Genomic DNA, 27,175 nt, shown 5'->3' with positions numbered 1-27,175 from the left:
GAGAAACCTGGTTCTTACTTTCCTCAATGTATTGTTTCATTTGCTCAAGCCTAGAGTATACAGAAAACATTCTCAGGCTTGCTAACATAAACTTCTACAAAAAACATACCTACTAACTGGAGTTTAAAATTTATTTGACTGATATTATTTTCCTCGAAGCATATGCCTAGATCTTAAGTGTGCAATTCAGTGACGTTTGACAAATACTAACCCTGTAACCTCACACAAATCGACATAACATTTCAGTCAACTCAGAATTTCCTGATGGTTTTTCCCAATCTCATCATCCCCGTGACTTGCTGTCCCTAGCCAGAGACAACCAAGGTTCTGATGTTTTTGCAGCATATAGTTTTGGGTTTGGCTTCTTTCACTGAACACATAATATTTTTGCGATTCATTTGGTGTATTACTATTTCATTGCTTTTTATTATGGGATAGTTTGTATTAGTTGCCTAGCGCTGCTGTAACAAAGTACCACAGAACTAGGTGGCTTAAAACAACAGAAATCTGTTCTCTTGTGGTTCCGGAGACTAGAAGTCCAAAATCAAGGGGTCAGCAGGGCCCTCCTCTCTCTGAAGATGGTAGGGAAGAATCTGTTCCATGTCTTTCTCTTAGCTTCTGGTGTTGCCAGCAATCCTAGCTGTTCCTTGGCTTGTAGACAACACATGCCATTCTCTGCCTCTGTAGTCACGTAGCCTACTCCCTGTGTTGTTGTCTGTGTCTCACCTCCTCTTCTTATAAGGACACTAGCTGTATCGGATCAAGGGCCCTCTCTACTCCAGTATGACCTCACCTCAACTTAAATCCTAATTATACCTGCCAAGACCCTGTTTCCAAATAAGGTTACATCCACCTGTATTGGTGGTTAGAACTTCAGTGTATCTTTTTGGGGACCCAATTCAACCCATGACAGCAGTATTCTGTTGTATGAATATGCCATAATTTGTCTATACATTTAACTGTTAATGGTTGTTTGCAGTTTTGGCTGTTATGAATAAGGCTGCTATGAACAGTGCCATAATTTGTCTATACATTTAACTGTTAATGGTTGCTTGCAGTTTTGGCCATTATGAATAAGACTGCTGTGAACAATATTGTAGAAGTCTTTTGGTGGAGATATATTTTTATTTCTCTTGGATATATGTATTTTTCATAGAATGTGTGTAATTACATAAGAAACTGCCAGCATTTTTCCAAAGTAGTTGTACCACTTCACACTCCTCCCAGCAGTATCTGACAGACAAGTCTAGCTGCTTCACATCCTTGCAACATTTGATGTTTTAAGACTTATTAACATGAATGATTCTAGGGATGTGTGGAGGTATCTCATTGTGTAATTATATTTCACCGATGACTAATGATGTCAAACGCTTTTTCCTGTGCTTATTGTCCATTCATATATCTTGCTTTGTGAAATCTTTTGACTATTTCTTTTAATTGGGTGTCTCTCTCTTGTTCTCTCACCTCTCTCATTTTTTAATTGTTTGCAACTGGTATGCAGTACAATTGATTTTTGTACTTGACCTTATATTTCATTACCTTTCTAAATTCACTTACCAGTAGTTGTCTACTACTAGATTTCTTAGAATTTTCTACATAAACAAAGAGATCATTTGTGAATAGAGACAGTCTTACTTTTTCCTTTGTGACTTCACTCCATCCCACAAATTTTGATATTTCATATTTTCATTATTATTCAGTTTAAAATGTTTTCTCATTTTCTTGTAAAGCATGTGGGAAGGCTTTTGTTCATGTACCAGTGATAGAATAACATAAGCAGAGTCCAACACCTCTGGACTGATGATTTGATCATGTACTTGCAAACCAGTCAATTCTGCTCTTTAAAAGAAACCTTATTCAGGTAATGCCTGTTTAGCCTAGTTCCCAGAATGTTGTAGTGTGTACAGTGGATTTTCTGTTACATGATGTTGTTATTCTGAATTCTGTAGTATTTCCGCACATCTAATTTATAATAGCGATTGATCTTCATCATGATGAATTTTAAGTTTTTTAGCTGCCTTCTGAGAAAAGGAAAGATTACCTAATGTTCAAAATAAGGAGAAAAGTAAGAGAACGAATATCTATTGAACACATACTCTGTTCTAGATTTTTGCCATCTGTCACAAATTCATTGATAAAATAATCCTCATAGCCACCTAATACTTTGGTAATTATTACCTCCATTTTGCCAAGAGGACACGAGATCTAGAGCTACTTAAAACTCTCCAAAGGCATTCAGTTAGTAAATGGTGGTTGGGATTTGAACCTGAATTTGTGTGATGAAAAAATTATTTTGTGTGCCATTAAACCACTTTTTTTCTGTTATGGTTTTAGTTTAGATATTAATATTTTATCATTTTTTGAAATTGGCTGTTCAGATATGGCTCATATTTAGCTCTCTGGTAAGGAAAATTACCTTCCCAAATCTGCCAAATAACCTTACTCTACTAGAAGATACTTTAAAAATTTGACTTACTTAAAAAAATACAATACAGACCTTTTATTCATTCCTATAGGCCGTTCCCACAATTACTATGGGAAAAAGAATGGTCTTTTAACTTTTTTTGAGGTTTAATTTACATACAATATTATATTAGTTTCAGGTATAAACATAATGATTAGATATTTGAATACATTGTGAAATAGTCACCAAAATAAGTGTAGTTAATATCCATTGTCACACATAGTTACAAAATGTTTTTTCTTGTGGTAAGAACTTTGAAGATCCTACTCTCTTAACAATTTTCAAATATGCAATAGAGCATTATCAACTATAGTTACCATGCTGTACATGATATCCCCATGACTTATTTATTTTCTTTTATAACTGGAAGTTTGTACCTTTTGACCACCTTTACCCATTTCGCCCACCCTCCACTCCTGGCCTCAGGTAAGCACCAATCCGTTCCCTATATTTATGAGCTCGGACTTTTTGCTTAGTTTTGTTTTTAAACTCCACATATAATGAGATCATATGGTGTTTGGTGTTTTTCTTTCTCTGTCTGACTTATTTCATTTGGCATAATGTCCTCAAGGTCCAGGATGGTCTTAATATATTGTCTAGTGATTATTTCTTACTCGCTGATGTGTACAGACTTACAGATATACATGGCTTCCAATCTCAGAATATTCTAACCTTCTCTTGGAAACTTCATCTTACAGAAGGAGAACTTGAAGCAGAGTGGTTGCAAGATGTAGGTTTATCAACCCTGATCTCGGGTGATGAAGAGGAGGATGGCAAAGCCTTGCTCTCTACTTTGACTCGAACCCAAGCAGCTGCAGTGAAGAAGAGATACAATACTTACACTCAAACCATGAGAAAAAAGAACAAGCAATCCGTCAGGGATGTCAGAGACATCTTTGGAGTCAGCGAATCTCCTGTAAGTAGTGAGCAGGGCTCAAAAGGTTTGGTTTGATTGAGGGGAGGGAAGGGGAATGTGGAAAAATTATCAGAAAAGGTCAGTCATCCTCTAGCTTTAAGAGAAAGGTAAAGCAGACAGCAAACTGAAAAATTTGCAAATTTGAAACTTAAGTGATTATTTCTTATTCACCATACAGCAGTCTCCCTGCACACAAAATTTATTCCCTTCTTTTGAAGTTGATCACTTCTTTGGTAATGGAGCAAGTCTTTGTGGATGGGATACACGGAGCCTTTACTTAAACCTCAGCACTGAATGGAAACTCTGTGGACAGGCAAAGGAGTCCCAGAGAAGTGGGCCCAAGTATTATGAGCAAGTCTGTGTAGTTTGTTTTACTTGGGGGTAGGGATGGGAGAGTGGTTAGGGTACCCTTTATACTCAAAGAAATTAAAATGGTGAAAAGTGAAAGATACAGCATTAATCAAATGGGCCAGAGAATGATTCAAAAAACCATAAGGGAAGCATCACATGTTTTCTGAGAAATGGCTGGTTGAAATTCCAGCGTACCCTTGGCTATTCCACGGCCGCAGTTTTACTTCTGAGGCTGAGTCATGTCCTCCTATTTCTGTGGTTGTTTTACTGGTAGCTCTGCTTTTCAGTTCACTCATTCATCCATTTATTGCATCATTGCAGTGTTGCATTGAAATAATTGCATCATTGATGCAACAGATAATTACTGGATACATTCTCTGTGCAATTCTTATATCAGGTTCTATGCAGATAGGATTCTTGGAACTTTGGGGTAATTCATATATAGGAAAAGGGGAACTTGATATTCTGCTGCAGTCACAGGTAAAGTTGCCTGGGGCAAGTTGGTTAATCACTTTGATTTAGGTTTCTCATCTGTTTAATTGTAATATCAATAGTGACATAAATTAAAACTTCAAGGATATTGGGTAGCTGGCATAACTGAAGACAGTCTCTAATTTGAGTTAGTTAAGGTTGTCTGTAAGTCAAATCTTCTCTTAGATACATTAATCACAGTGGGGTGTTGCCAGGGCAGCTCACATATACAAAGTTAAGCTTTGTATTTGTGTTTACAATGCCCTAGAAGAGCGCTGTCCTTTAGAACTTTCTACAGTGATGGAAATGATTTATTTCTGTGCTGTCCAATATGGTAGCCCCCATCACATGTGGCATTAGCACTTGAAACGTAGCTAGTGTAAGTAAGGAACTAAAATTTTAATTGTATTTAATTGTAATTGATTTGAATCTAAAATGTCACATGTGGCTTGTAGCCAGTATAATGAACACAGTTCTAGAATCCTCTGCTGTATATAATGATATACTCAAGGTAAGCCATTTTGAGTTCTACGCTGTTTGAACTTTCAGCTTAGTTGAAACCTGGGTCTTCTTGGAAGGTGAGATTGTCTCAAGCTGTAACTGAGTAAAGGTGATGCCCACAGCTTGAGGCTAGGGCTCCAGCCACATGAGTCCTGGACAAGATGCCTATCAAAGAAAAGGTTTACCCTGCAGGTTTAAATTCCCTGGGTCATTTTCCAGTTATCTCCCAGATCATCTTGAGAGGATCCTAAGAACTTGGCCTACATGCATCCTTTCCCCATTTCTGTTTCCAGCTACTTCAGACTAAGATTTTTCCTCTTCCCTAGCAAACTGCAAAATATGGGTCTATAGCTTCTCCTGAATCCTCCAGTTACTCAAGAAAATGCATAACTAGACTCTCTAGGTTTCCCAAAACGTTGCACTATAGTCACATAGAAGCAGTGCTCCTCCCGTTTCTTTCACTTGGACCCCGAAGGGAATCGTAAGGTGGGCACTTACGCATTAGGGCTTAAGTATAAAATGAAATGAAGAGTCTTACTTTTCCATAACATGTAAGTGCAATAAACTGTTTGGTGTTTAACTCCAGCAAAGGCAGAGAGAGGGCCGCATTCTTGGTGGGTAAGGGGAGTAGCCCCGGGGGCTCTTCCTCCTGTCTGCCTTCTTCTTCTCCCACATACCCCCCAGTCTTGCTGCGGAAGCCCCAGTTCTAGAGAGAATAGGGAATGAGGCAGGGGGAGTGGTCACAGGTAAAAGAATGACCATATATTCCAGGGAGTAGAGGTCTTGTGCTGTCTTGAGAAGTGTGGCATCTGGAAGTCAGGGAAAGCCTGGCATTGTATTATGCTGCTTAAAAATTCACATTGTTCTTTGTCAAAAATGTAAAAAGCCATATAAAGCCAGCCTTTTAAAAATACGGTATATTTACAATGTGTAAGTCCTAATAAACATTTCCACAAGATTGTTTTTTCCTAAAAAATTCAGCATCTGCTTCTGCAGGTAAATAGACTTGGAGGTTCTTAGAAATATACCTAAACTCTTTTAAGTTTCCTATTTGGATTTGACATCATGAATACCAATTCCTCCCTCCTTTTTCTCTTCCCCGCTCTCCCTTCCTTATTCTCTCCTATTCTTTATTTCTGTCTTTGTCATCGTTTACCTACATTAATAGAACAATTACATAAAGTTTTCATTCCATTTTTGTAATGAAGTTTTAACATTACAAGTTGCATAAGGTAATTTTCCATTAGTCTTAGAATTATGAATCTGACCCACTATACTCACCAAATGAAGATATAAATACTTTAAAAAATAGATATGTAGATTATCCTAGTTTTTTTCTTAATTTTTTGCAGATAGAATCCCAGGTTCAAAATCATTTTTCTTCAGAATTTTGAAAATATTTGTCCGTTATCTTCTCTCACGCACCATTGCTGTGGGGAAGCACAATATCTACATCAACTTCATTCCTTTATATACAAATGTGGAAGCTTTGTGAATTTCATTTTTATTGTTGGAACCTTGAAATTTTAGCAGTTTTACTTTTTAAAAAAATTCATCCTGGTCACTACCAAGTGAGCTCTTTCATTCTTCAGCTTGTTCATTCTGAATATTTTCTTCTAACGTTTAAAACAAGTATTTATTCCCTTCATTTTCTCACTGTCTCCTTCTGGATATTAGATGATTGTTGTTAGATGATTGTTGTTAGATGATTGTTTCATTGTTTGGATTGAATCTCAATATCTCTTAAATGTCCTATTTTCCAAGCTTTGTTTGTGTGTATGTTTGCTTTACATTCTTGGCTGTCCCTTCAACTTCATCTTTTATATCATTAATTTGGCCTTGGTTGTATTAACACTTTTACCTTTCATTAATTTTTAAAACTTTAATAGTCCTCTTATGAACTTACTGAAGCCCCTCCTTTCCCCTAATTTTTCCTTTATTTTGTGATCTGTTCTTGTTTCTCAGCCACAGTAGCCTCTCAGCACTCTGAAGGTAGTAAATTAAACCTTAAATTCCAAGGTTCTCTTTTTTCCTTGAATTATCTCTTTCCTTCAGGGTCATCTGTTTATTTTTGGCATCATTACATTGCTATTGTTCAATTAACTTTAATCTTTGGATATTGATTTATATTCATTAATGGAGAACTAGATTGACTGATTGATTAGTATAGGTAGTGGTCATATATTTCTTATGCAGTTATGTAGACCCGTTTTCTCCCAAAAACTCTCCCCCAGAACAGGAGTCTGGGCCTGTGTGAGTGGTGAAGTGTGTCAATGTCAACTGTCACACTTCACGTTAAGAAATAAATATGGTATCAACGCCAAAATAACAAGATCCTGCAGAATCATAATTTGTTTCCTTTTCAGGCAAACCCAACTTTCCTTTTTATACTCCTGTCTATATCCTTTTAGAAGGCCCTAATAAAGTGCAATTCAACATTCTTTCTATCCGGGACTACCGCACCCATACTAGGACAGCCACTACCACTCCCAAGGCAGGTGGTCACTCTGTCACCAAGGGGACACTTGGGTTTTATCCTGGAATTACATTTAGCTGCTGCCTGCTGTTCTTCTAAACAGCTGTTGCCTTCTGAATTGGGCGATGCCTTCCTGCTGTTTTTATTTTCATTCTGGATATGTGCTTTTTCTGCTTTTTTTCAGCATTTACCTTCCACAGGTTTTTCTCTTATACCTTTTTTCAGGCTGAAGTTTTTCTCTACCCTTATCAAACCGCTTTTGCTTGCTGTTTATCTTCCAGGAGCATCCAACAATTTCTGTTCTGCTAATGGAAATGTTTAGTGGTTTCTAGATCTACTCTTTGAGAAAGGTATCTCTTTGACATTTTGAGCGATTTGCAGGGGGAGGAGAATGTGGTATGTGCATTGTGATATCTTGATCCAATTTTCCTATGCTGATTTTTCAGTAGTATTTGTTCCTTTCAAAAAATGTGTTTTTTTCCTTATTATAAAAGTAATACATCGTCTTTAATAGAAATTTAGAAAATATGGACAAGCGAGGTAAAAAATTACTTCTATGGGCCCAAATAAAATTTTATGATTTAATTAAATATCCAATGAATATAATTTTCAGTGAAATTCTAACCATAAAAGAATAGAATATTTAACCCTTGTTTTGGTAGAGCTCTTATACAGTAAATCACAGATATTAAATCACCCTTTGGATACATAATACAAGGTCTACAATCCATTTCATCATGAGCAGAAGTTCAGTGCTCAGACAGATTTTTTCTAATATTCAGAAGATGTGAATCAATTATTACCTTCAGTAACACATTTAACTGAGCAAAATAGTCAATCTAATATATTTCCAACTTCATAACTGATAAACAGTTAAAGGTGGGACTAACTCATAATTAACTGTATAAATATAGGCATACAGTCCTTAAAAAAATGTTACATCACACATATACATTTGACTGCATGGCACATAAAACCCAAGAAATCATGAGTTATACAAATACGAATTTGCTTTTTCTCTCTTTCAGAGGAAACTGATCTTTGCTCTAGCATAGACCCAGCTTCCTTCCATCTTTCTATTTTGTCTTTCACATGTGGCCTTCATTCTTTTGCTTGCCAAGGGGGCTGGGCCACTCCTGCCACCATGCCCATGTTCCTGGTGGTTCCTGGAGCTTGTACCAACTGACTCTATCTCTCTGACTTAGGTTTCCCAGAAATCTTACTTGGTAGAATTCCAGTTACCTCTCATTGCCTAGAAATGTTATACAATCATCCTTAGCTGCAAGAGAGCCTGGGAAATTGATATTTTTTCATTGTACACAAAAGTTCCTGAAAAAAAAAATCAGGATCCTATTAAGGAAGACAGGTGACTGGGTTTGGGGCAGGCGGTTGACAGGATCTTCCACACGTACCAGTGTCTGTCACTGGGCCTGGTGTGTGGTGAGCTCCCAGGACTGGCTGCTAAGTGGCCAAATGCAGTGATCAGTGCATAGGCAGTCATATCTGTGGGTGTCTCAACAAGTCTGTATGAATGTGCACATCGTATGCGTAACACGTGATTAAATGCAGTTACCCTTGGGAGAACATGCCTGAATAAAAATGCACTTTCATTTTTCTCAATAGCCAGATGATTTTTGTTGTATCCCAGCTCCTCTTTTGGATGTGAACCCAGATGAAGAAGGGATGCCAGCAGTTCCCTGCAGAAATGGTCAACTGGTAAGACAGAGCAAGGGGGTCAGGAGAAGTGGTTACTTCAAGGCAGCCTGGAAAGTTTAAAAAAAAAAAAAAAGCCTACTTACCTTGGAACAATGAAGAAAAAAAGGGACTCAGACTCAGGAATGAATAATTAAATAGTTAAATCCGCAAATACTATGGGGCCTACTTGTACCCACAATAACAAAAACAATCACAGCTGCAGCTGCAGCCACAGCCAGAAGTCAGTACATGTGGGAGGTCATCAGCTAAACTATTGTTCTCTTTGCTGAGTGCATAGTGGAAAATTTTATGCTACCTTCTATAAATCTTTCCAAATTAATTTAATTGTCACCGTAAGAAATATTTTGACATTTAAATTACTTTCTAAATGTAAATATATTGTGGGACGCAGCACTATAGCATCTTGAACGTGTAACAATAAGTGGAAAAAGTGCACAGTCTTGCACAGGAGGTAAACACATTTTATTTAGAGCCCACCTCACCCAGTTTAGTACAAAGTTTCAAAGAGTGATGATCTGAGTTCCAAACTGTCAGTGAAGCTATTTCAGTGAAAGAGATGAATCTCATGCTGTGATCTGTACCTCCTGGCATGAGGCCTGGGTCCTCTTACTGAAGTGGTGACCCTTCACCCTGAGAAGGACATGGGTTCCTGACATCTTCCTCCACCTGGACTCATGGCAGCAGAAAATTTACAGTAAGAGACCTTCCTCTATCATGCTTGTATGTGTTTCCTTCTCTTTAGCTCTTTATTTTCTTTCCTAGCAGAGGAAGAGGGATTCTTTGTTGTTCTAAGAGTAACCCCTGTACCATTCTTGATCTGATGAAGATGAGGATGATGATGATGATGATGATGACAGTTTACCTTCATCTTGCATATATTTTATGTGGGGCACTCTGTCCACATCTTCCAATTGTCTCGATACAGGCTAGCCCCTGGTACCTTCCAAAATTCTGCTCAAGGGTTTGGATGTGGCCAGTTTGTGTTCTGGCTGCTCTTCTGTTGCCTGAGGGTAGGTCAAGGTCTGGAGGTGGAGGGTGGTCAGCTGGGGCTGTGAGCAATCCTGTTTTCAGATTTTTGTCTCTAATTTTTTTCTAATTTCATTGCATTTCTCATAAGAGTGTGAACTCTGTCTAGTCAGAGGTCTTTACATTTTCTGTTGAGTTGGAAGATTTTTCCCTCGGTTCAGGGAGTCTTCTGTACCATCCTTCTGGCCAGGACACTTGATCCAGGCATTTGTTCCTCTCTGCCCGCCCTCTCCCCTTCACAGCAGCCACTACCTCTTCTCTCAGCTAGAGGAGGGGCAAGTCAGAGTAGACATGGGGTGTTTTCAAAGAACAATTTCTATGAGCTTTTCACCCCACCTGCCTCTACCTAGTGTTTTGATTGCTTCCTCTTCACCCTGGGGTTATAGGGACGGCTCAGCACATGACCCCTGACACTGGAAAGATGAGACAACAGCAAGTTATCACATGTTCTCACAGCCCAGGGAGGGAGGACACCGCACACCATACAGAGCCACATGTGGGGTGCACTTAGGAACAGAGTGGACAACCGGGCTTTGTAGTATCAAGAGGGGGAGTGCCCCCCTGGTTCTCACAGAGGATGGATTGGCTTGTTTGAATAATTCCATGGGTGGACAGGGAACTGAAACCCACTACTCAGGGATAAGCAAGAACTGTGTCTGGCCCCCTGGGTAAGGAGTGTTGTCTTACTAGGGGACCTTATCTGAGGGAGCAAAGTGGGAGGGGAACTTGGGCTTAGACCACTTACGGCCCTCCCGCTTTTACCGGATGTCAAGACAATGTGTAAGAGTGAGTCTTATTTTAGATCTTTTTGCCTCAATGACACTCTACGTCCAGCCATGGACTCTCATGATGAGTCTATGCTTATTTTGTTTCTTTTCTCTTTTATCACTATCCCTTTTATTTCAATTCTTTGATGGTCTTGTCATCTTTTAAAGGTTAAAGGCAAGTGTGGTGACGAACACATGAAGAAATCTCCCACTGAGGTGGATGAGAACGATTAAGTTTTATTCCAGCCACATCCCTGCACTACTCACCAGTTTATAGAATGAGAAAGCAGTACTGCTCTTTATCCCTGGAGGAGGATGAGGGCTAGCCCACCAGAATGACCACAGAGAATAGTAGAAATACTAATTTCCATAATCACATATATTACAAACTGTTACATCTTCTTAGCAGATTCCATCTTTTATCCTTTGAGCAAATCTGGCAAGAAATATCTCTGGATACTAAATTTTAATAACTAAAAAGCTTAAATCCTAAACTGGTTAGTATCAGTATGCTAGGCTGTTGATCATTTTCTTTCAGAAATTTGTAAATATTAATCTCTTTGCTTTTCATATAGTGTTAATGTTGAGAAGTCTGATGCCTCTCTAAATCATTCCTTTATTTGCATCCTGCTCTCATTTTTATATTTCTGGAAGCTTTTAGGTTTATCTTTGTTGTTAGAGACCTGAACTGCCATCAGGATATGAAATCTTTTTTTTTTATCATGATCCAGCACTCAGCTTTTTGTTTCTGAAACATGTTTCCTTTCAGTTCTGAACATTCTTTTCCCATTATTTCTTTTACTTCATTATCTCCATTTTCTCTCTTCTTCTTTTCATTTCTTACATTAAACTCACACAGCTCTAAGTTGTCTCTTATATTTCCCATGTCTTTTTTTTCCATTTGTTCTGTATGCTAGCAGATTTTGTCTACATCATTTTGTGGAAACCTAATTCTAATTTTTGTTATGAGTGGTTATAACTGGGTCCCTGTTGATTTTTAAATTCAGCGATCATACTGTTACTTCATAAGAACTCCTCCTTTTTTCACTGATTATCCTTTATTGTTATAGTTAGTCCTGATTTATGATTGCAATAGTCTCTCAGATCTCTCTGAAATTATTAAATCATTATAAGCCTTTTTCTCTTCCCTCAATTATCTCTTTCTCCCAGAATGTATATCACTATACTTTGTTTTCAAAATGTTGATTTTCTCCACAGCTGACTTTTTTATAATGTTGATTTTTCTCCAGTGGCTGATGATCCTTAGTGATGGTCTGGATTGACTAGTTAACGACTTTTAGGATATGTCATTGCTGTATGATTTCTCTGCTATTATATAGATATTTTCCCAAAGGGCTCTTTATTGAATAAGAGGGCTGACTTTGGGTCCTGTGTAAGCAGTAAGGTATGTGAATAGACATTATTTTAACAGCACACATGGGTGAGTCCGTGCATGTGTGCATGCGTAGACACACGTACATACACACGTACACACACAAATATACGCATGCACATACCTTCAGTGCCAAAGGGAGAGTGGCAAATGACATCATTCCCAGACAAAACTCATGTTCTTCTTTTATTCTCCCATCCATGTCTTTCATGAAGGTCCAGAGTGACCTGATGTTGAGGTCTGTTTTGGTCCCAACCCTGGGCATCTTCCCAAGGCAGGTAGTTCACTTCATTCAGAGTGCTTTCCTTGGGTCCATACATGGCTGCTGTCTGCTGTTCAGTGTAAAGGGAACTGTTGGGAGTTCTGTCGGGCCCTTCCATTAAGGAAACACTTACAATAAATTATCCTAGCCATTGCCCTGGGGCCCCTTCTTGTCCTGTGTGGTTTTCATTCTTAGCTTGGTTGGTTGTTTGCTTTTTTGTGGATTTGCCCTTTCTTTGTCTTTTGCTATCCTTAGGCTGAGAATTTCTTTACAATTATGAAATAAATTACTTACTTCTTATTTTCCAGGAATTTCTAACAATTTTTAATCTGTTATTAGAACACTTTGTTGGTTTTCAGTGCCCTTGGAGCTATACTTTAAAAATACACCCTTTCTCTAATTCTGAGTGATTGGGAGTGGTACACTCTCTGACCTCCATCCTGACCTAAGTTTTCTTGTACTGCCTTTTCAGCATTGTTTCCCCTTCCAAAGAGATGTGTGTTCTTCATAGCAATATAATACATACACATTGGGGGAAAGTTAGAAAATATGGAAAAGCCAGATGAAAAATGTTTCTAAGGTCTCATGTAAAAGTTTATTTCATTAATATCCAGTATGCTTAATTCTGCAAAAAGTTGCTTTAATCATGGAGTAGAATATTTGCATCTTATTTTGGGAAATGCCATTATATCACAAATGCTGCTAAAAGTCTTAGAGCATATGCACAAGGCCTACAGTGCAGCACATGACAATTAGAATAGTCTCAAATCCATTTGCTGCATAGTGAAAATCAGAGCTTTTCCAATACTCAGTGATGGGAATGAAATATTTGGTTCAGTCATATGTGTTTGTGAGATAATCAGTCTAATGTTTTTCCAGTTTCATAATGAAAAAAAAACCCTGAATACTCTTGCTTTTGATTTGTAAATCACTCCAAAATACAGTCATAAAGTCTGATTTTTAAGTAGCATAGTTTAATCAGTAAGCTTCCTGACTTAGACAATTAGAGGTTTATTTTCCTTACAAAATAAGAAGTTTGTGGCTGGTTTGACTAATATCCCTCTCATGGACCTACCAAATTTTTATCTTTCCATTCTGTTCCACTCAGCATACAGGCTAGTATTTAATGCTTACAGGATGTCTGGGCATCACAGGTACCATGCCCATGTTCTGGGAGAAGCATCAGCCAGCTGATTCCATGCACTTCAACAAGAAAACATGAGCCTTCCTGGATGCTCTACCAAGTAGGGTTTCACTCGAATCTCTTTGGACGGAACCATCACATGATCACACTTAGTCCTTTTAGATAGGCACACAGCATCTTGGAGCAAGATCATGATATTCATATGTTAAAGAAGAAAAGAAAAGTGGGTTTTGGCAAGCAGGTAGCAGTGTCTGCTTTTGAGACTCATTTCTATTGCAGTGCATGACATCTATGAGGCTCAGTATCCTTTTGGAGGAATGGGTGAATGCTACCATTTGCACTATAGTCATTAACTCTGTGTATGGCTGTGCATTTATACAGATTCTAGTGTAATGTATAATTGAATAAACAATCACATAGCGAAAGATATGCCTGGATAAAAATGACTTTCATTTCTTTCATCAGCCAGGCGATACCTGTGACAACCATCCTAGCCAGTTGGACGGCACCCAGGAGGAAAAAGAGCTGCCGGGAGTTATCAAAACAGGTGGTTCCTTGGTAAGTGATAGGAGAACTGGGGGTAAGGATGAAAAGAGAAGCCGTTCTTTCAAGACAATCATGCAAAACTTCAAAACAACGCAACATAATTCAGGTGGCTGGACAACTACAGCTGTCAGCATGCCTATCTACCTTTATTTGATTTGTAGGAAGCCATTCATCAATAAATGAACCCGAGTTTAATAGTTAAAGCCACAAACAACTACATGCTCTATTAAAACAGATACAAAACCAGAAAACCAATGATGGTAGGCATTTCTTTATGACAGATTTAGTTCCTTTCCATTTTTCTTTTATTTTGAAAAATTCTCATGAGAGTGTTGGTTCCATTGAGTCACAGCTCCACCAGCTATGGACGTCAGGTCTCAAGACAGCAGTAGGTGTCCTCAGGTTGTCCACTGTATCCCTGGTGCAGGGCGAACACCAGGCATCTTAGTTCTGACCACACTCTTCACCCTAGGTGTCTAGTGCCCCTCCCCTTCCCCATCCCCCTGCCTTTCCCCAGAGCCACTTCCACTCCCCACTTACCCAGACGAGGGCAAAGTCAGGCAAACATTGGGAGAAAGATCCAGCTTCTGTCAGTTTACAAACGGGAAAGATTGCTTTATTTATGGTTTAGCCAGAGCCTGTTCTCACGTCTGTTTTTACTTGCACTTCTATCCTAAGCTATCTTTTCTCTCCCTTGGTGGAGCTTATGTGCTCTACCTTTCCTTTAATTTTTCCATCCTCATATTCCCTCCCCTAACTTCCTCCTAGGTAGAAAAAAGCAAAATGGTGACTCCAGTAGGTTCCCTCCTCCCTACTGAGATGGTGTTGGGGAGAGACTGAGTTTCAAAGGCTCTGCTCATACTGACCCCAGATGTGGTTACTCACAGCTTCAGTTGTTTTCCCTCATGATTTGGAGGAGATTGTAGTTGTCTATTTCAAAAGTGTCTCCATTTGATTAGGAGGCAAGCAGATTTTGGAAAAGAATTTACATTATTCCTGGAATATTTCTCTCTGACCACCACTCGTGTGAACATTGCTGGGATTCTTTTTTCTTTTTTTCATTATGTTTTGTTGACTACTAGGTTTTAGGAGAGAAATCTTGGTCATTGACTTAACTCTCCCATTTTATTCCAGAATATAATCCCTATTGTTTACAGAAATAATACATAACTCTTTTTTAAAAAATTTATTTATTTTATTTATTTATTTTTGGCTGTGTTGGGTCTTTGTTACCGCATGCAGGCTTTCTCTAGTTGTGGCGAGCGGGGGCTACTATTCATTGCGGTGCGTGGGTTTCTCATTGCAGTGGCTTCTCTTGTTGCGGAGCACAGGCTCTAGGCATGCAGGCTTCAGTAGTTGTGGCTCGCAGGCTCAGTAGTTGTGGCTCGCAGGCTCAGTAGTTGTGGCTCGTGGGCTCTAGAGTGCAGGCTTAGTAGTTGTGGCGCACGGGCTTAGTTGCTCCCTGGCATGTGGGATCTTCCCAGACCACGGCTCGAACCCATGTCCCCTGCATTGGCAGGCAGATACCTAACCACTGTGCTACCAGGGAAGCCCCAACTCTTTCTTTTTATATTAAAATTATCCACAATTTGTTCTCTGCTGGTATTTCTAAGCTTTAGTTCCCTCGCCTTTTTAAAAAAAATAATATTGATTGATTGATTGATTGATTGATTGATTGATTTGGCTGTGCCGGGTCTTACTTGTGGCATGTGGGATCTTCGTTGCGGCATGCAGGATCTTTTAGTTGCAGCATGTGAACTCTTAGTTGCGGCATGCATGTGGGATCTAGTTCCCTGAACAGGGATTGAACCCGGGCCCCCTGCATTGGGAGTGCAGTCTTAGCCACTGGGCCACCAGGGAAGTCCTAGTTCCTTCGACTTAATCACACAAATCCTCTACTTTTGAAAACAAATCAACTTTCTGTTTCAAGAACATAGTTGGAGCTTTCCAGTGATAAAATTTTGTTTGGTCTTTTCTCATCTTTTAAAATGGGCAAAAGATTTGAATAGACACCTCTCCAAGAAAGAGATTTGGATGGTGAATCATCTCATGAAAAGTGCTCAGTATCATTAGTGATTATGGAAATGCACATAAAGCCAAGATGAGATATCTCTACGTACCCTGTAGAATGGCTGAAATTAAAAAAGCTGACCGTATCGACTGGTGCTAAGGATGCAGAGCAACTGGAACTCTCATACATTGCTAGTAGGAATGTAAAATTGTCCATCCACTTTGGAAAATAATTTGGTGGTTTCTTAAAATATTAAGCACATACCTTCCATATAGACCCAGCCATTTTACTCATAGATAATATATATTCATACGAAGACTTATCCACAAACGTTTATAGCTTAATAGCCCCAAACTGGAAAGAACCCAGTTTTACCTGCAGCTAAAGATATGAACAGATTGTGATATATAAATACAATAGAATATTTCTCAGCAATAAAAAGCAATGAACATTTGATATACACAGCATGGATGGATCTTAAAATAATTATGCCATGTGAAAGAAGCCAGACAAAAAAGATTCAATTTATATGAAATTATAGAAAATGTAAACTAACCTATAGTGAGGGAAAGAAGATCAGTGATTGCCTAGGGGTTGGTGAGGAGGAGAGGGAAGGAGGGATGACAAAGGGGCATGAGGACATTTGGGGAGTGCTGGTTTTGTACATTGTCTTGACTGTGGTGATGGTTTCATAGGTCTATATATTTGTCAGAACTCATCAAATTGTATACTTTATAATCTATCTCAAGAAACCTTTACAAAAGAGTCCATGTAATATTTTATGATTTCTTTAATATCCAACACATTCATTTTGTAATAAGCTACTTACAATAAAGGAATTGTCTATTATAATATAGATGATTGTCTATTGTCTATATATTATACATGGTTGAATCTTGACTCTAAATCACAAATGCCACTAAATCTGGGCATTTACAAAAGATTTACAGAAGATTTACAACCTGTACAGAAGGCTTACAACCCAGTCTAAAGTCCTTACAAACTACTCTACAAATCACTTGTATAGACAAAAGAAACATTTTCCTTTCGTGTAGTCAACATAAATGAATTAGTCATTAGAGGTGTTAGTTAATTCAAAGGCAAAGTAGTCCATCTAGTTTATTTCCAATGTCTTAAGTGAAACTCAAATAGCTACATTTGCTATTGATTTATAATTCACTGCAAAATACAATCATACCTTCTGTTAAAACTGATCAATTGCATCTGTGTTTGCTTTGTAGTAAAGAAAATCTAAGGAACCTGGGTTTAAACAAGTAGGAGTTTGTTTTAATCACAAAGTGAGCAACTAGTGGTGGATAAACCAAGGCTAGTACAACTGCAGTGCAATGCAGTGCCCACCTTAGCACGAAACTTCTAACTTTTTCCTTTCACGCTGCCACCATAACATGTGGATTTAATCCTTAAACTTACAAGATGGTTAGCAAGCTCTGGATCCCGTTAGGAACATGTGCCAACTGACTGTTTGTTGTTAACAGAAAACCTTAGCTCTCCTGGAGAAAACCCGCACAGTGGCATTTCTCATATTGCTCATTGACCTACTTTTGCACTCTTACATGACAATCTGGGTTTCTTTTCTCTTCTCTGGTTGCCTGAATCTTATTCCTTTATAAATAAGCTTTTTGTGTTTGCCCTCTCTATCTACAACTTTTTTGAATTTTGAATTTATTGCTGGAATTCTGAACTTTCACAAGAATCAGCCCCTTATTTCATTCATCTTGGTGACTGCTCAGTGAGTTCTTTCTGAGAACTGATTTCTTTCTTCAGTTTATGGACATTGTCTTCTATTATGTCTTAAGTTATTTTTTTCTCCTCATTTTCTATGTTCCCCCCTTCTAGAACACATATTAGATGGTTCCTGCTTTGCTTGAATGGAATTTCAGTATCTCCTAAATTTTCTCTCCTGTTAGTCTGTTTGCTCTGATTTCTTCATCTTTATCTTCCAGATTAGTAATTTTTTTCTTGGTCATGATTCTGTTTTGTTTTGTTTTAAGCTTGTCTTTCTCCTTATACATTTCAGCAAACATATTCTTATTTCCCAAGAACAACTTTTTTCTCTCTGATTTACCCAATATGGTAGCTGTAGGTTCTTGATTCATAGAGCAATAGCCCCTTGAAGATAAGAATTATATTATTTGTAAGGAAGGAGATTATTTCTGTGTCTTTTTTATTGATATATATATATATATATATTAAAGTGCATGCATTTTAGGTATATAATTCAGTTTGAAGAAGTGTTTTCACTCATATAACTACAGGCAGTCAAAATAGAAAACATTTCCATCACCAAAGAAATTTCTCTCAGGCCTTTTCCAGTCGGTTGTCCTCCCTCTCCTGCAGAGGCAAACCCTATGGAGATTAATATGCACTCTTGTGTCTGGCTTCTTTCACTCAGAATAATTTTTAGATTTATCCATTTGTTGCATGTATTAGAAATTTAGTACTTTATTACTAACAATAATCCATTGTGTAAATATACTACTATTGCTGTATCTATTCACCTGATGATGGACATGTGGACTGTTTCCAGTTTTGAGCTATTATGAATAATGCCGCCAATACATTCATTTAGTATAAAGGATGTATATTCTGATTTCTCACTGGTAAAGATGCAACATAATTCAGATTGTTGGCAAACAAGCCATCCTCAGCCCCATCACCCATAACTCTTAAACTCAGCTAGGAATAATTCAATAAATCAAAAATTACTAAATTCTATCTTTTAAAGAAAGCATCTACAGGCAGAAACAACAACAACAGAAACTAATTTTTTAAACGTGTATTCTAAGCGGAGGATGTTGTCAACTAAAGCTTGGTCCTTGTGGGTGAGCTCATATGGAAAAATAACAGATTACCATGTAAATTTTTTTTCATTATTTTCAGTATCAACTAAGAAACAAAAATTTAGTTTTTCCCAGTTATTTTCCAAACATAAACATCTTGTGTGGAGAACATGCTAGCTTTTGGAATGCGTAGCAGTAAGTGATACAAGCAGTGGAGTCCTGCCCACATGCAAGCACCATCTGATTAGGGAAGCGCACATCTCCTGTCAGGTGACAGCAAGAGTCCCCAAGTTTACAGTGCAGGGAGAGCTTCTCACCAAGACTATGGATCCTGGATGTTTTTTCCTGTCCAGCTCTGCAGTCCCTCCACCATACCCCTGTCTATCAGAATCCTGTCACAGCAAGAGGGTGGGATGACCCACCAAAGCCTCCATCAGGGCTAAAAGTGTTCAACAAGGCAGAAGACACCAGCACATTTTCAGGTGGAACTACCACCCCTGGGCCCCTAAAGTTGTCTGCAATCATAATGCAAGTCTTTATTAATTTTGATTGATTACTGTAGGGAGTTGCTGTATGTTTCCTCTGCAATTGAGTAGGTTGATTTTACTAAAAGGCCAAAATTGTTGATTGTGTGTTTTTTTTGCGAGTGACTGTGGTGTACTTAACTTTAAGATGCATAGAAGGGGCAGGTGGGTTAGTGCAGTAAACACTCCCCAAATGCAAAACTGATGAAGGGAATGAAGAATTCTTCATCCAGGCAAAGCTGATTTCATTTTCAGTCGCCCCTCCATTTCTTTTGTTGTGGTCTCCCAAGTTCCTTCTCTTTTAGACCCCCTCCTCCTTCAGTATCCATGGGGGATTGGTTCCAGGACCCCCCAGGATACCAAAATCCATGTGTGTTCAAGTCCCTTATATAAAATGGTGTGGTATGTGCATATAACCTACACACACCCTCCTGAATACTTTAAATCATCTCTAGATTACTTATAATACCTAACACAATGTAAATGCTATATAAATAGTCACTGGCATATGCAAAATTCAAGTTTTGTTTTTTTGGAAATTTCTGGAATTTTTTTTCAAATATTATCCATCTGGGTTGGATGAATCTTCAAATGTAGAACCTGTGGAGACAGAGGGTCAACTGTACTCAAACTAGGAGCCCACCCACCCCAAAGCAGTTAGTTCATTTTATTTAGACAGAATTGGGGGGGTGCGGTTCTAGGGTTATATTTGGGGCTGTCTGCATATTTAAAGAGGGATGGTCTACTTGACCTCTATCGATATTTTGTAAACAGCTCTTAACTATATGCCTGTGGCCCTTTCCTACTCTTTGTACATTCTGTTATTTTTCTCTTCCCTCTCTAAAAAATTTTCTTTTATGCTGTTTTCAAGTAGAGGTTTTTATTTTACCAAATCAATTCTATTAGCTTTTCTTCTAGAAATTTCTATCAGCTATGGAATGCTTTGCTGGTTTCCATTGCTGTTAACAATCTGTTTCTTTAATATATATATATATATATATATATATATATATATATATATGTATATGTTTTCTGCCATTTTTAGTGATTTGGGGTGAGGGGAGTTAGGTGACTGTCAGCTTGCCATCTTGACTTAAATTTCTTGTTCTAGGTCTTGTGTTCTATTTGTTCCTTTAAGGAAAAAAGAGTCCTATGTTTATTTTATAAAGTAACACATACCATCTATAGAAAATTTAGAAAATGTGGTCAAGAAAGATGAGTGACAGTTTTTTAAAAAACAAAATATCATATGTTTTTATAAGTATCAAATATATTCGATTTTGCCATAAGGTTCCTTCAGTAAAGAAAAGAATATTCATTTATTAAATTTCAGTAATGCCCTTGTACACTAAAGCAAAAATCTACTTCAAGCTTTATAAATGAAAAAACAATTTGGTGCTATTGCTATTGAATTCTAATCACTGTGAAAGATAGTCCTAGGGTCTGTTTAAAAAAATAAGATTAGACAAGTTAAGTTTGTGTTTGGCTGCATATAATAGAAAAGTCGGAGTTGCTTTGCTTCACGTGGAGATGCTTAAGAGGGGGTGGTCCAAGTGTGACAGGGCAGCCACGTGATACCCCTTAGCACAGACCCAGCCATCTCTGCCATCCATCATCCGCATTGGAGCAAGATGCCTGGAAACTCCAGGCTGTCACCTAGAGTGCTGACATGAGCATGTAGCAGCTGACCCTACTCTTTTTGGTCAGGAAAGCCTTAACTTTTCTGGAGACACTCTTCTTAATATTACACTTACATCTCATTGACCACACTTGTCACATGATCACTTTTAGCTGCAAAGAAGCCTGGAAATCAAGTTCTCTGGTTTAACACCTCACTCCCTGGAACAAAACCAAGATATTGTTAAGGTAAATGGAATTTGTGGCAGACAAGAGCAGTGTCTGCCACAGGGCCAGGGTCTGTCAGAGGGCCAGGCATTTAGGTGGTTCGCAGTGATGAACCCTGAAGGGCTGGTGCAGTTGCCCATGCCCTGGCAGTCATAACTCTGTGTATTGCCACACATATCTAAATACGTACGCGTAGTGGAATACACAAACATGTTAGAAAGTATTTGCCTGAATAAGAATGGTGCTTTCATTTCTCCATTTAGCCAGATGATGCGTCTTTCAACATTACTACCCTGTCAGATGGGTCCCGAGATGAAGAAGGGAGATTTGCAGTTCCCAGGAGTGGCTCCATGGTAAGTCATCGCATGCCCAGATGATTGCATGTCAGGGCAAAATTGCAAATTCAAGGCAAGAAGAAGCAATTTCTTTCAAACAGATGAGAAAATTTTGAACTAACACTGTGAGGAAACCATAGCTGCCAATAGACCCATCAGCCTTACAACAATTAGGAAGAAAGAGACTTAAAACTGAGGAATGAATAGATCAGTTTGAAAGAGGACTCCATAAATTAATACTGATGCAGTGTTCTTTAGGAGCCTCAGACATGGAGCGATTTGTTAACTTTTGTCCCCTTGTCTGAGTTCATATGATCTGTCCTAACTCTGCCATCTTAACTCAGAAGTCCTTTTACCTTCAGGATAAATTAAAGTTTCCTCCTCCTGATATTGAAGGCTCTCCACTGTTGCCTGTATATCCAGCGTTGGATCTCAGGACTCATCCAAACAAACCCTCCACTTACGACAGATTCACTCACGCGGCCTTGAGTAGTAGAACTTCTACTTTTCTTTGTCTCAAACTCTCGTCATTCCTCCCCCCGCCCCACCTCCACTGGGAACCCCCAATTGGTGTTTCTGTGCAGGAGCCCTGGCAGGGTGTGGCATAATGGGCCAGAAGAAGTGAGAGACCCTGTTAGATAAAGTAGTGGTTCTCTACTGGCAAGTTGATGGAAGGCAAAAGAGCACGACAAGACGGGCAGGTGGAGGGGGCACATTCAGTGTCCTCCTGGGCAGTAGTTTCTCGTCTGTTGTCGAGTTTGATATACCGGGTAGTTGATAATGCACGACGCACTCCCAGCGCACCCCCATTGTTCAGGGAGATAATGCTGTTAGCCCCATGTGAATGAGTTTTTCTGTTGTGTTTTTAGATTTTTGGTTATGAGGTTGTTTTGTTTTGTTTCATAGTGATCATTTAAGAAGCATAAAATAATGTGAGTGATTTTTGTTAGTAGCACTCACTACAGGTTATATCACTGATAGGCTAAGGGTTACCCACAGTTTCTGACCTACTGACTTTAAATTCAGCTGTTACTTTCACATTTAAGACCACGCACTGGAATGCAAATAAGTGAGAATATCTCTATTTTAGAGATAATCTCCAGTTCACCCCACTTAGTGATGAAAACAAAGTAAGTCATGCAAATAAGTGAGAATATCTCTCTTTTAGAGATAATCTCCAGTTCACCCCACTTAGTGATGAAAACAAAGTAAGTCATTTGCAAACTGGTAACTCCTAGAAATGAGGAATTTCTTACAGTAGACCTTACATGGTTGTGCTGTCCCCCCGTGACCAGGGATTCCTGTTCTAAGTAAGGCCTTGCCCAGGATCCTTCATTTTCAGTCTCAGCTGGAGGTACCCATGTGCCCAAGACTCAGCCCTAAGTCTTAGCCTCACCTCTACCTGTCTTCTTTGACACCTATTGATTTTATCTTGTACATAGTTCTAGAATATGTCTACTCCCCTCTTTTCCTACAACTACTTCCTTAATACAGAAACTCATCATCTTTCTGTGTTACTGAAGCAGCCGCCTAAGTGATCTCCCGGACTTTAGCTTATACCCTCCATCTCATCCTCGCCATGGCTGCAAGTCATCGGTCTAAAATGCAAGTCTTGCTCCATGCCTGCAGCAGTTCTCCCCACTTTCTAGTTAGTGTTAGTGTTAGGTAGTTAGAAAACTCCTGTCTCTGACCCCTTGTCTGTCCCCTAGCTGAATTCATCTGTTCTATAAGCCAACAAGAAAGTACTGTGTGTAGTTCTGTGCACACACCAAGCAGAATTTGAAGCATGGTGTTTGCACCGTTGAGTTGCTAAAGAAGAGGAGGTTGGGTAGGCCTGTTTTCTAGGCTTTTCCATGGCAGCTCTGTGACCACAATGCTTGTGACGTTTTTCTATTTCTTCATTCTTTGCTGATACATTGATTTATTCATTCACCAAACCTTTATTGAACACGTGTTGTCTACAGATAGGATCCTTGAAAGTTTGACAGTGTAAGAGAAAGAAAATGATCTTGCATGGCAGTTATAGATAGAGCTTCCTGGGGTAAGTTAGTCACTCAGATTTCGTTTTTGTTTTCATTTTGTTTTTCTGAAAACTGATTGAATGTCAATAATGACATAAGTAAAAGTTTCAGCAGTAATGACACTCAAAAAATTTTCATTGGTACCTGTCTATAGTGTGACTTACTTTGGATTGTTTGTTACTCATAATATCTTTACTTTGAAATGTTGAACAAATTGGTTAGTTGCTAAAGTAGCCCACAGGTGCCAACTTAACTCTTTCTGCACCTGTACTGAAAATCATTCTAGAACTTCTTACCATGACGTAAACACATTTTTGACTTCCCTGCTTCTTGATTATAAGGAGCCATGGGCACCCCATTTTGGTTCCCCAGTTTCTCCTACATGGTGGGATTTCCAGTGATCCAGTGCAGTGGAGGCAAGGGCTTCAGGGATCCTGGCCATGATGCCTATAAAGGTAAATCTCGCCGGCCTGTCAGGGAAAATTTCACTGACTATTTAGTGTTATCTCCAAGACTCCAGAGGCTCTTGACAACTATCACTATTGGCATTTATGTTGTGGAATGGGATAAAGTAGGTAACCTAACTTTATCTTTTCCAAGGGGATAGCCTTGGCTTGACCAACATCTTGCTTTTTCATTCTTTCATCTTTTTTACTTGTTTGATTTGCACCTTTATGATAAGTGAATTCTCTGCGTATACAGGGTCTATCCTAATTACTATGACTCTATGTTTTGTTTGTTTAAATTTGTTACAAGTTTGCCATCATTGTTTAGAATCAAAATTTTGTTTCCTCTTCTCAGAAATTTTTTTCTTTCAGATGAACTTATATTGAGGCTATCACTACCCATTAAATAAAAATCTTGTTAGTACTCCACTAAGAATTTCATTGAATTTAAAGATTGTCAGAGAGAATTCACATCTTAAAATATTGCATCTTCCCACTGAGAAAAAATTGTGTCTTTCCATTCATTTGTATCTTCTATCCTTCAATAAAATTTCATAATTTCCTCTCATATTTTTTCCTACACATTTTTTCATTTGTTAGTTACTAGGAACTTAATAGCTTTCATTGGTATTTTAAATGGTAGGGGTTTTTCATGGTATCTTCTTGTCTGTTTTTGTGGATATACAAGGAAATTATTTTTGTTACTCAAAAAAGTCTCTCTTATAGTTTCCTTTCTGAAAATTCTTTTTTATTTCTTAGAATTTTTCATTTGATTTTATAATTTGTGCAGACATCATCTGAAATACTGAAAGTTTTATTTGCCCAATCTTTAAAATACAGTTAACCCTCTTTATTTTTAGGTTCTGCATTCTAGGATTCAACCAACTGCAGGTTGAAAATATTCAGGAAAAAAAAAAAATCCCAGAAAGTTCCAAAAAGCAAAACTTGAATTTGCTGTGCACCAGCAACTATTTACATAGCATTTACATTGTATTAGGTGTTATAAGTAATCTAGAAATGATTTAAAGTATACGGAAGGATATGCATAGGTTATATGCAAACGCCACAACGTTTTGTGTAAGGGACTTGAGCATTTGAGGATTTTGGTATCCTTGGGGGTCCTGGAACCAATCCCCCATGAATACCAAGGGAAGATTGTAGTTATTCATCTTATTTACTTTTCTTACCTTATTGAACCAACCTCAAGCACTTATAACATTGAATAATAATTATGGAGATCTTTTGATACATTTTTGATTTTCTCATGAATTCTTCTAAGTTTCACTATTAAGAAGAATATTTGTTCTGGGTTTCTGAGCCTTGTAGTTACTTTTATCAGGAGTAGAGATTGAGTTATATCAAATGATTGTATCATCTATTAAAATGAATGTATTGTTTTTCTTCTTTAAAAGGCAATTACTTTAGGAAATTACATTGATAGGTTTTTCTAATGTTGAACTATAATTTCATTGCTTAGTTAAACCCTACTTGTGTTATATTATTCTTTTTTTATGCTACTGAATATGATTTGCTACCATTTTAGCATTTTTAACCACTCTTCTAGTAAGTGGGGTTAGGCTATAATATATAATTTCTTTTTGTTATTACCAGAGTTATGCTAATCTTGGTACAAACATGTTGAGAACTTTGAATCTTTTTCAGTATTTTGGAGCTATTTATTAAACTTTGGTGTAAACATATAATCTGTAAAAACTATTATATACAGTTTTATGCCAAGGCCTGGCATCACTGTAGACCTAATGCTTTGATTAATTTTTCAAATGATATGGTTTAGGGATTATATTCCTTTCAATCCCAACTTGTATGAATTTGGTAATGTGTATTTGTTCTAGCAAAACATCCAGTTCATTTAAAATTTCAATATATGTTGGTGTGTGTGTGTGTGTGTAAACACATATGTACACAAATATATATATGTACATACACACATTTGTTTAGGTGCATAATTTTAAAATTTTCTGTGAAGGTAGCTATTACTCCTTTTTTCTTCGTAAAATTTATGTCTATCAGAATGTAAATACTTGCCTGTGTTGGCAGTATTTTTTTTTAAAGTCACTACCTTTAATTAATTAAGCCTACTTTTTCTATCGTATTAATTTTTTTCATTCATTCTTGGGTCTACTTGGATAATTTTTCCTAGTCTCTTGGATTATAAACATTTTTCTTCTTTTTTATTTTTTTGAAATATATACTCATTTTAATGTCAGACACAAAAATTTCAGATATCCCTTTTTAGAAGGATTTGCTCGGAACTTATCCATTACATCAGCAACTTTTTATTTTCCTGAATTTAATTTAATTTATTTTTTTATACAGCAGGTTCTTATTAGTCATCAATTTTATACACATCAGTGTATACATGTCAATCCCAATTGCCCAATTCATCACACCACCACCCCCAGCCCCCTGCCGCTTTCCCCCCTTGGAGTCCATTTATTTTTAAACTTTGTTACTTGTGTTTAAGGTTAAGAAGTAATCTGAATAATACTTTGGCTATTCACATGGATTTTTGGAATTTATTACTCTCATTGTCTTTAATATTTAGTTTATAATTTCAGATGTCATAGATGGCATCGGAATGCCTTTAAATTCACATTTGGATAGATTTTGTAATTTTTATTATATTTTTTATTTCAAAATTGGTTATGTATTTGTCAGTGAATGTGGCTTATTTACGTTCGTCTCTGGGGAATTTGGCACAGTGGATGCAAGAGGTGGTTTTATCAGTTCTGATCTCAGATGCAGAAGAGGAATATGGGGAGCCTTATTGTCTGTAATGACTGAAGCACAAGCAGACTTAGTGTATAGAGTTATAACACATAGATTGCAACCATGAGAAAAAAACCAAGCAGCCAGTCAGGAAGGTCAGAAACATCTTTTGAGTCGGTGAGTTTCTCCTGTAAGTAATGAACACGGAAAATATTTGGTATGGTGTTTCTTTAATGCGAAAGAAATATCAGATAGTCAAAGTCTAGTTTTAAGAGAACTCTAGCGGATAGTGCTAACCTTCTAAATGTTGGAATTTAAAATAATAATCCTTCAACCCTTACTCTCCAATCCCAGTGCAGTAGAATTTGGGCAGCAGAGCAAGCGTTGGTAGCTAGGAAGCTTTGCCTCTCCTAAAGCAGCTGAGGCCCC

The 27,175-nt window shown here is 37.9% G+C and overlaps 1 protein-coding gene across 1 annotated transcript in view; it reads left to right on the top strand.

Moving 5' to 3' along the window:
• ARHGAP28 (Rho GTPase activating protein 28) overlaps positions 1-27,175 on the top strand; it is a 154,407-nt gene that overhangs the window by 88,031 nt on the left and 39,201 nt on the right. Inside the window, exons 3-6 of the mRNA XM_082641422.1 lie at positions 3,163-3,380; positions 8,803-8,895; positions 13,953-14,045; positions 21,478-21,567. Of these exons, the coding sequence (XP_082497548.1) occupies positions 3,163-3,380; positions 8,803-8,895; positions 13,953-14,045; positions 21,478-21,567 (494 nt within the window). The remainder of the gene's footprint in view (positions 1-3,162; positions 3,381-8,802; positions 8,896-13,952; positions 14,046-21,477; positions 21,568-27,175) is intronic.

The sequence above is a fragment of the Mesoplodon mirus genome (genome assembly GCF_964341445.2).
Source record: "Mesoplodon mirus genome assembly, chromosome: 13".
NCBI lineage: Eukaryota > Metazoa > Chordata > Mammalia > Artiodactyla > Ziphiidae > Mesoplodon > Mesoplodon mirus.
Note: the sequence above shows the minus strand (reverse complement) of the source record. Positions and strands in the feature narration are given on the sequence as shown.